Source organism: Panthera pardus, unplaced genomic scaffold, assembly GCF_024362965.1.
Source record: "Panthera pardus isolate Hobbes unplaced genomic scaffold, ASM2436296v1 HiC_scaffold_20, whole genome shotgun sequence".
In the NCBI taxonomy this organism is placed as follows: Eukaryota; Metazoa; Chordata; class Mammalia; order Carnivora; family Felidae; genus Panthera; species Panthera pardus.
The window spans coordinates 92639703-92649724 of NW_026526766.1; the positions used below are offsets into that span (position 1 = coordinate 92639703).

The 10022-nt window shown below is 60.7% G+C and overlaps 1 protein-coding gene across 1 annotated transcript; it reads right to left on the reverse strand.

Moving 5' to 3' along the window:
- Window positions 1–3705: 3705 nt before the first annotated feature.
- PAEP (progestagen associated endometrial protein) lies at window positions 3706–6920 on the reverse strand. The gene is made up of 5 exons (XM_053908559.1): window positions 6825–6920; window positions 6290–6429; window positions 5671–5744; window positions 4580–4690; window positions 3706–3997 (listed from the first exon to the last, which is right to left on the reverse strand). Exons 1-5 carry the CDS (start codon window positions 6918–6920, stop codon window positions 3828–3830), a joined length of 591 nt encoding a protein of 196 aa, XP_053764534.1. The 3' UTR covers window positions 3706–3827.
- Window positions 6921–10022: the final 3102 nt, after the last annotated feature.

Sequence of the window (10022 nt, forward strand, 5' to 3'; positions counted from 1 at the left end):
GGCCGCCCCAGCTTGCATTCCCAGGTAGTTTGTATTTTTCAAGGAACTGGTCCATTTCATCTAAGTTGTCAAATCTATGTATACAGAAGCATTCATAGTATTGCCTTATTATCCTTTGATTCCTGCAGTGGCTGTGATGATATCCCTTCTTTCATTCCTGAGTTAAAATTTGTATCTTCTCTCCTTCGCGCTTTGTCAGTCATGCTAGATGTTTCCTTGCCAGTGTTTATGCTTTTCCTTTCTTATGATTGTCTTACTGCGCTAAGACATTCAGCATGATGTTGAAGAGGAAAACTGGCAGAGGCCGACCTTACTTTGCTGTCAATCTTAGGGGGAAGCAGTTAGTCTCTTACCATTAAGAATGATGTCAGCTGCTTACTTTTTTTTGTTTTGTCTGTTTTGTTTCATTTTGTTTTGCTAATGATCAGTTTAGGGATGTTAAAGGTTGCATTTTTGGCTTCCTAGTTGAGTGACTTCTGGCCAATGGGTGGGGGAGGGGGGGAGGGGGTGCCGGGTGGGATGTGTGTGCCTTTCAGGGTGGAGCATTGAACAACGGTTTGAGGCCCTGTGGGTGTCTGTGTTTTCCCTGTAGCGTGGTGACCAGCAACCTCCTGGGGGTGGCTGTTTGATCACCTGGATCCTTGAGTGGCCCTGAGGTGCAATATCCCTGCTAACCTGTGACGGGAATTGCACGTAAACAATCAATATATCTGATGTTTTCAGCCACTGAGATTTTAAGTTCATTTGTTAATGCAGCATAAACCAGCTTCTGTTGAATGACTCTCTTGATATGTGAGAACTTTGCCTCATGAGAGGGTATGATATTTTTGAAATATGTATATATATGTTTTAATGTTTATTTATTTTTGGGACAAAGAGAGAAAGCACGAGCAGGTGAGGGGCAGAGAGAGAGGGAGACCCAGAATCGGAAGCAGCTCCAGGCTCCGAGCTGTCAGCACAGAACCCGACGCGGGGCTCGAACTCACGAACCAAGAGATCATGACCTAAGCTGAAGTCGGACGCTCAACCGACTGAGCCCCCCAGGCGTCCCGAAATATATTTAAAAAAATCAATTAAAAGTGCTTATATGCACATGTCACCCTTAATCTCTTAGCCAGTGAGTTTTTGATATTTCCTAATATGGAAATGTCCTTCACTGTCTGGGTTAAATCACGATGTATTGAATTCATTGTTGGATTCAGCCTGCTAATAAATTATTCAGACATTTGTCTTTGTTGCAAAAGGGATGGTTGTCCTCTCCTTTCTTCTCTTGTGCCCTCGTCCCCCAGCTCTGTTATAGGAGAATCCAGCAATTTCCCACCCATCTATGTCTACACCCTGGAACGACTGCATGATCCGGGAACCATCTGATGGCAGTGTGCTGGTTCAGAAGATCTGGAACTGTTTCTTATTTTCTATGGTTATTGTTCTTTTAAAGCTTTCTTGGTAAAAATTAAACATAGAGATGTCACGCAACCCAGAAATTCCACTTGTGGGTACTCACCTGAAGAAAATGAAAACACTGATTCCAAAAGATACACGTACCCCACGATCACGGCAGCACCATTTACGATGGCCAAGATACGGCAGCCGCCCAAATGTCCTCCATAGACGAACGGATAAAGAAGATGGGTGTGTATGCAATGGAATTATTACCTGGCCACAAAAAGAGTGAAATCTTGCCACTCGTGACAACGTGGATGGACCTAGAGTGTATTATGATAACTGAAAGACAGAGAAAGACAAGCACCATCTGATTTCACTCATATGTGGAAACTAAAAAACAAAACAAATGAAGAAACAAACCGCGAAGCAAAACACGAAGTCATAAATACAGAGAACAAACTGGTGGGTCCCAGAGAGGGGGAGGCGGGAGGGAGTTGGGCAGAAGAGGGGAAGGGGGTTGAGCTGTGCCAACTTCCGGTTATAAAATAAATAAGTCACGGGCTGGGAAGTACAGGTAATACAGCCCATAATCCTGTAATAACCCCGTGCCGTGACAGGTGGTGAGCATTCTGTAGGGTACAGCTGCTGGATCACGACAGTGTAGCCCCGAACCTAATAGCATTGTGTCAACTGTTCCTCAACTAAACATTTTTTACAAATTTTGTTCCAGTTTTCCTTTTAGCCAATATTGGTAATCGATCTTTTTCTAGAAATCTTCCGTTCCATCTATATTTCAAAAACTTAAGGGGCGCCTGGGTGGCTCAGTCGGTTAAGCGTCCCGACTTCGGCTCAGTTCGTGATCTCGCGGTCCGTGGGTTCGAGCCCCGCGTCGGGCTCTGTGCTGACAGCTCGGAGCCTGGAGCCTGCTTCGGATTCTGTGTCGCCCTCTCTCTGACCCTCCCCTGTTCACACTGTGTCTCTCTCTGTCTCAAAAATAAATAAACATTAAAAAATAATAGTAATAAATAAATAAATGAAAACTTAATATCATACATAAATTGTCATGTATATATAACATTTATATATAACTGGGCATATATATAAACATGTGTATATATTGTTATATGTAAACTTTGTTATTTGAAAATCCCTGTTTCTGTGGCTCTGTACGTTAGTCAGTGGAAAACAAGTTTCTTTCCACCTCTGCTGCCTTCGCCCAGACCACGACCCGGGGGAAATCTCTGTCGTATCATCCGGGGCAGAGCCACGCACTCACAGGCACGTGACGCTTGAGGCCCCAGGACTTCCCGGTGGTCGCGATCGTCCTCAAGTTCCTGAAAGCCGACCTGGAGGGTCACGGGCCGCACTTTTCAAAGAGAATGCAATTGGATCGGAAAGTAACTTACTGATGGTTTCCTGTCAATATTGACTAGGTGACGTGACCAGCGAGTTTTCATTTCTCGTCGTTTGTGGAGTTTGGGTGCTGCCCCGCAGTGTGAACTGGCAGGCTGCCCCTGTGCCCTCTGATCTCCTTCCTCAGGTTGAAAAGAGCCCCCCATCATGTGTGCTGGTCCCCAGATGTGATGGGCTGTTCAGGTGCAGAAGCCCGAACCCCGCCCCAGCCTGCGCCTCACCCCCCCGCCATCCCCACTCATCCCCAGACACACAAGGCCAGGAAAGAACCAGGCAGACTGCTCCCTGCTTTATTTCTTTATTGCTGGAGGGGGAGGGGCTCAGAGCAGGAGACCCCAGGCTGGGCCCCCCCCCCCAGGAGCCTGGGGGCTGGACGAACAGGTCCGACAGGTCCGGTCCCTCCTGAGTCCTGACGGGGCTGGAAGGGGTGTCATCCTCTCTGGGCCCTGAAACGGACCAGGGCTCCCCTGTGATTCCTGGGGAGCCTGTCGGACCCTCGCCGGCCCCTCCCAGCCTGGGGGTGAGGGACGGCCTCTCCACCTCAGGCTGAGTGCTGGTCACCCCACGCCCTTGCCCAGAAGAGCCCATGGGGACGTCTGCATGGGGGCTCGACCGGGACACAGGAACGTCATCCCACAAAGGCCATTCGAGAGAGTGGACACACAGCCAGCCCGGCCCTCACGGTCAGCAGGAGAGACTCCGGGTTCCAGCCATTCCCGCAGAGGGGCCGGGGCCCGACGGAGGGGAGCTGGGGGTCCCCCGGGACGCCCCCCACCCGTGCACGTGCCCAGGACGTGGGGGCAGGGCTGCTACGTTACCCCAGGAGGCGGGTCGGGCAGGAGCTCACCTACCTAGACGCGGCACTGCTCTGCGGGAGGAGAGAGAGCCGGGGGGGAGAGGTCACAGGTCGCCGGGGCAGCCCTGGGCCCAGAGGGGTGGGAGGGGGACCCCGCCCCAGGGGCTCTGCACCCCCTCCCCCGGGGGCCCGGGGAATGGGGGCCACCGTGGGAGACGGACGCTCCCCGGGCTCATGGCTGTCCGACGGGTGAGCCGCACGCAGGGTGAGAGCAGGGACGCGGGGTGTGGAGGCGGTCACCTGCCACCCGGGTGGGGTCAAAGAGGCGGACGTGCACGGGCAGAGTCTGGAGGGCTCTGTCGAACTTCTCCATGACCTCGTCGTCGGCCTTCAGGGTCCTGGCTGTGGGGGGCGGTGGGTCAGTCCCTGGGCCGCGGGGCTTTGACGGCCTCGGGGAGCCCCGTGCAGGGAGCCAGAGCAGAAAGCACACACTGGCGTCCTGAGGTCAGCCCCCGGGGTGGCCTCCGGGGCTCAGCCCCCCTGCCCTCCGGGGTCCCCGCCCCGCCCTCCCAGGACGGCGCCGGGGGCCCTGCAGGGACACGAGGCCAGGGTCCCCGTCCCCGGGCGGCTGGGGCTCGCCCGCAGGGCTGACGTGCTGGCCGAGAACGCGTCTCTAACCGCACACAAAGTGCTTCATTCAGGCAAAGCGGCCACGTCTCAGCCTCCTGCTACCGGATCTTACCGGCTTGCGTTCCGCTCAGAACTTGACAGGTTTAATGGTGCTTTTGTGGAACATCACCCCCAACCAAAGCTTCTACTCAGCAGTCATCCTCTGGCCGAGGCAGGAACACTAAGCCCAGCCCTTCGGCCTGGATCCTGGATCCCCGATTCCCGAGGCAATGTCAGGGGACTTGGTCCCCACCGGGGGTCCTCAGCCCCCGCCCCCACACACGCAGGGGGACCCGGGCCTGCTCAGTGACGTACTCAGGCACTGGCACACGAGGTTCTGCCCGGGGGCGTCGGTGTTCTCCAGGCAGAGGAACAGGTAGTTCTCGTAGTCGGTGTCCAGCACGATGAGCTCGTTCTCATCCAGATCTGGGGAGAGAGAGTCCCGGGTCTTCCCTCCAGCAGGAGGGAGAGCATGGGTCTCCTCAGGGCGGCCTCATGGCAAGGCCGGGGTGGGGGGCTTCTCCTGCACCCCCACAGGGCACAGGGGGCTGCGAGGCCCTGGCTGCTAACTGTGGACCCCCCGCCAGAAATGCTGTGCCTCCTGCTAGATGGGCTCACTCAGCACTCAACCCCGGATCCCCCACCCCCGTGTCCTGGGACCCAGAGAGGTTAAGAAGTGGGGTTCCACGCTGATCTTGAATGAATGGGGCACCTCGGAGAAGAGGGGCGGAGCCGTGGGATGCATGGAAACGGGGGGTGGGGATGATTATGGGCCGGAGGTGACGGTGGCCCTCGGGGGCCGTGGGGACTGCCAGCTGCACAGCTCGGTGCCACACCCCCACCCACGCAGCTCTGTGCTGGAGCCCCTGGGGCCGGTCGGCAGCCGTGGCACGAAGCCAGGCTGGAGGGCTGGCCTAGGGGGGCAAAGTGGGACGCAGCCCAGGCTGCCCAGTGGGGACGGCCGTGGAGGAAGGGGCCCCTCCCACAGGGCCTTCTCATTCTGGACCTGGTGAGGAATGGGGAAGCGAGCACAGGAGGGAATGACCCAACAGGGGTCTAGGAGTGCAGGAACCAGGGGGCAGGCCGGGCGTCATGGGGCGCCCTGACCCGTGGGAAGCGGGAGATGTCCTGGCGCAGGCGGCCTGGGAGGCGGTGCAGAGGACAGCCGGGTGCGGGTGCCTCCCAGGCCCGGCCCACAGACAGCGAGCTGGGTCTCATGGCCGTGGGGATCAGAGAGGCCCAGCAGGGACCTGCCCACGGCCCTGAAGGCGGGAAGGGCAGTGAGAGCTGGCACTGAGGACCGTGTCGCTCTTGTCAGCACCCTGGGGCCGGAGCACGGGCCCCACCGTGCTGCCCGGGAGCCGCCAGCGGGGGTGTCCAGGGTGGGCCGGGGGCCCGGCACTTACAGCTGATCTTGAACTCAGCAGGGAGCTCGGTTTTTTCTGCCCAGACCTTCTTCTGCACACACCTGCCGTGCTCCCTGAAAGAAGGCCGTGTCTGCGGGCCGCCTGCACAGACCTTACCGTGACAGAGCCCAGCTGTGGGTGGGGAGCAGAAGCCCGGCTCTGGGAGGCCTGGGCGGCACTCGGCAGGTGACCCGGTGGGACAGGGCCACCCCATGAGAGGGCGGAGGGAGCCAGAGGGAGCGGGGGTGGGAGTGCCCTCGCCCCAGCAGTCAGCAGACAATTGTGGGGTTTGTGTCCTCCTCTCTGCCCCCCCACACTGACCCAGCTCTCTCCCGTACCCCCACAACCTCTCCAGGGTGGACAGGGCTTGTGGCAGGAACCGCCCAGGCCCCCAGGGCCCCAGCCCCCAGCTGACCGGCCGGCCTCCACACGGGCCTCTCTGCGCACTGCCCTGCGGCCACCCTGTGTGGTCGGCCCGTCGGCCCGGAGCCTTGGACGGGGCCTCCGAGGCCACCGGGGACCACCCACACGGAGCCAGCTCCCGTCAGGACCCTGCCCGCCCACCCGCCCTGGGCCCAGGCCCTCGCCGGCCCCCAGCCCGGGGGCCTCGGTCACCCACCATTTGCGCAGAATGATCTCCAGGTTGTCCCCGGGCGTGGGTCTCAGCTCCTGGACGTACACTCTCAGAGGGGCGGTCTCCGAGTCCAGGAGGGAGATGTTGCTGGCCGCCATGGCCACGGAGTGCCACGACCCAGCCACCTGGGGAGGGGGCCTGAGCTGCCATGGGGGGCGGGGAGGCGGCCCCGGCCCCACAGCGGGCTCTCCCTCCCGCCCCGGCCGGGGGCCCGGTCTAAGTGGGGTGGCAGCCAGTGAGCTCTGGGCGACCCCCCCGCCACCGACCAGACGCCCCTCTGGGAGCCCCCACACTTGAAATAACATCTTGGGTTCCCAGGCGGCTTTAAAGGACAGGTCATACGAGTTCAGTGGAACCATCTGGACCTTGGGCAAGCGAGGGAAAGCCGCCCTGAGGACGGGAAGCAGGTTGGGGGGGTGTCCCAGCGTCCTGGCTTCCACCCACGCTCTTCAGACGGCCGAGGCCCCGCCCCCCCCCCACCCTGCAGCTCACCGCCCCACCCCCCCAGCCGTCCTCAGACCTTCTGCAGGTCTAGGCCGTCCATGGTCAGGGGGACGGTGGCGGCCTGGAGGCCACACACGAGGGCCAGGCCCAGGACGAGCGGGAGGCACTTCATGGCTGCGGCTGTGGTGGCGCTGAGCTCCCGGGACTGAGGAAGGCCAGGCCGCGGGCTCGGGCCCTTATACGGGGGCCGGGGGCCTGCGAGCCATGTGGTTCCCCGAATCCCCCGTGGCTCATCCCCAGGCCCTCAGGGGGCTTCCTCCACCCGCACAATGGGAGGCCTTCTTCCTGCGGAGCGAGCGGGAACGGGACGGTCCCTGTGTCCCTGGACGGTTCCTGGTAGGCCCCCGAGGGGGCAGGGTCCGGGGTGTGGGTCCAGGCTGGTCGCCAGTATCGGGAACACTTCCTGGGTCACGATCTTTGACAACAACAGGTCAGAGTCAGCACTGGGGACAGCTGTGTCCTGGAGGGTGTGCCCCGGAGCCCAGCCAATGGCCGGAGGGCCCCACGCCAGCCCCAGGGTCCGGGACATCGTGCCTGCGGGTGGCTGTCTGTCCCACACGAGGAACAGACGTCACCCCTTCACCCCCTCTCCTCCTGCAGGCGCCCAGCACCTCCCGGTGCCCCCACGTGCCCGGCTGGTCAAGGCCTCCCAGGTCTTTCTCCTTCGGTTTCATTCTCTCTCCTGGGGCATCAGCGACTCCACGACCCACGGCCACGGCCTTGGGAGGATGGGTTCTACTCCCGGTCACCCCACCGCCTGCAGGAAGGGGAAGGTGCCGCAGGTTCAGGCGGAGTCCGAGGACGGGCCTGGCCGGCAGTGGGCGGTCTGCCGAGTCACAGGAGTGGTCGGGGACCGCGATGATCGGCAGGGTCACCCAGCCCACGGGCTAGGTCCCTCTCAGGGTGGGGCGCGCGTGGGGGCAGCACGAGGGGTGTCCATGGGTACGTGCCCTCAGGAAGCCCACAGGTCTGCCAGGCCGCACCTCTGAAATCGCCCGAAGCACTTCCTGTGGCCCCTCGTGCCCGGGAGCTCCAGGTGTGTGGGCGCGGAGGGGAGTCGAGCGGTTACAGAAGAACGTGTCCCGCCGATCAGGTTGCAAACCAGCACCCACAGGGGGACGCGCGAGCCCCGTGCGCTGAGCCAAGGGGGTGAAAGGCCACCACCTGACGTTCAGACGGTCAACCTGCCCGTCCCCGGGAGGCGGGCATGGGATGGAGGAGGAGCGCGGAGGGGGACAGCCACCTGCCCTGTGCCCTCTCCCGATGGGGCGTCTGGAGAGCACCTCCCCCACAGGTGGGGGCCATCCGGGTGACCCACAGGCAGCAGCAGCAGCTCGGGTGGAGGCCCAGGGCTCTGCTCTCTTTCCTGGAAAGGCCACATGTCACTGCGTGTGTCACTATGCCAGGAAAGAGCCCACCCTGCAGAGAGATGGCAGGTTCCGGGCCCCGGGGCTCTGGTTGTAAGGGCGGGAGAGGCGGTGGCTCAGGCCATCAGGCCGGTGTGGCCCTCTTGTGGCAGCTGGTGCGGACCTGCCTCTCGGTGTCCACGATCCTCCCTGGCAGGTGGCCGGCTTCAGTGTGGCTGCCGCTCCCGGGGGAGGCTCTGACCCCAGACGTGGGGGTATCTGTGGAAACTCTGAGGAGTGGCCTTGAAGCCAGGCGGGGTGGGGTGGACATTCTTGCTGCCTGTCGGTGGAGGATCTGGAATGGTCCGGATGAGGCGGGCGTCCAGCAGCACCTCTGTGGGGCGTGCGCCAGGCACCGTGACCCTTCCGGGCCCTCCCCACGCCCTCCCCGCAGTCCCCGTGACAGCCTCCGGGGTTCAGCGTTTTCCTGTTTTCCGGGGAGCAGCAGGGAATGCACTGGGTTGGATGGTGTCCCCCCAAACTCACGTCCAAATGTGACTTTATTTGGAAACAGGGACTCTACAGATGTGATTTCTATGGATGAGGCACACGTGGGAGTAAGGGCTACTGTCTCATGTCCTTCTAAGAGAAAACAGGGGCAGAGAGGGGACCCGGGGAGAAGGCCTGTGGCCACGAAGCCAGAACTTGGGAGGGATGTGTCTACAAGACAAGGGATGCTGGGACACCTAGCAGCTCCAGAAGCTGGAAGAGCCCAGGAGCCTCCCCTGCAGCCTTCGGAGGGAGCACAGCCCTGCCCACCCCTTGACTGGACTTCGGGCCTGGGAGCTGGGAGAGTGGTCCTCTGTGGTTAGCAGTCCCCACCAGCGGGGGGTCCTTTGCGACGGTGGCCCCGGCTACTAGCTCCAGCAGCTTCGACCGGTGTCCACGGTGACCCAGCTGCGAGATGCGAGGCCGTGCTTGGCTTCCAGAACAGGGTCGTGGGGGTGTCAGCCTGCAGAAAGCAGATGTCCCGTTTTCTGGTGAGTTTGGGAAGCGCTGGCCCCGCCCTCCTCGGGTGACATCCCTCTCGCGTTCTCGGAGATTCTGCCGCGTCCCTGCCAATATGGTGCTGCAAAGCGTGCTGTTCAGGACGCACCTGGTCGTAATTTCCAGAATACTCCTCAGAACGCTATTTAAAAAAACACAAAGAGGGGCGCCTGGGGGGCTCAGTCGGTTGAGCGTCCAACTTCGGCTCGGGTCACGATCTCACGGTCCATGGGTTCGAGCCCCACATCAGGCTCTGTGCTGACCGCTTGCTCAGAGCCTGGAGCCCGCTTCGGATTCTGTGTCTCCCTCTCTCTCTGCCCCTCCCCCGCTCATGCTCTGTCTGTCTCTCAAAAATAAATAAACTTAAAATACACACACACACACAAAAGGAAAAAAAAGTGATCGCTGGCCTCAGGCGGTTGGCGTTGTCCAGTCTGAGGGGAGACCCAGGCCCCGGCATCCAACTTTCCCAGATCGCTGCCCCAGTGAGTGGGACATGGGAGGGGACTGGCCCCAGGCCCTTGCCCTCCTGTCGGGACCCTGAGGTCTTTAGAAGTGGCCGGAGGGCAGGCCTGTGACGGCAGAAGCAGGACATTACTTTTCTTAGGATGAACTCTTGGGGCCAGGGAGGGGCAGTGGGCTTTCATGCGCGTTGATGCCCCGCCCTGTTTCCCCAGGACCTGTCCCTCCAGCTGGGCGTCAGTGGGACCAGCGGGCAGCGTGGCACCACGAGGGTGAGTCTGAGTTTTGCCGGGCATGGTCTTAGAGCAGAGAGCAGAGCGCCAGACCTGCTTTGGGCGGGGGGAGGGCGGCTGCCGCCT

What these genes read in the sequence shown, in the direction of transcription:
- PAEP (XM_053908559.1), bottom strand. Translation starts at nt 6,920, where the DNA reads ATGAAGTGCCTCCCGCTCGTCCTGGGCCTGGCCCTCGTGTGTGGCCTC. An exon ending in ACGGCCTAGACCTGCAGAAG is followed by an intron (nt 6,430 to 6,824) that starts GTCTGAGGACGG and finishes CCCCCTCCCCAG; the next exon opens with GTGGCTGGGTCGTGGCACTC. An exon ending in TGCTGAGTTCAAGATCAGCT is followed by an intron (nt 4,691 to 5,670) that starts GTAAGTGCCGGG and finishes CTCTCTCCCCAG; the next exon opens with ATCTGGATGAGAACGAGCTC.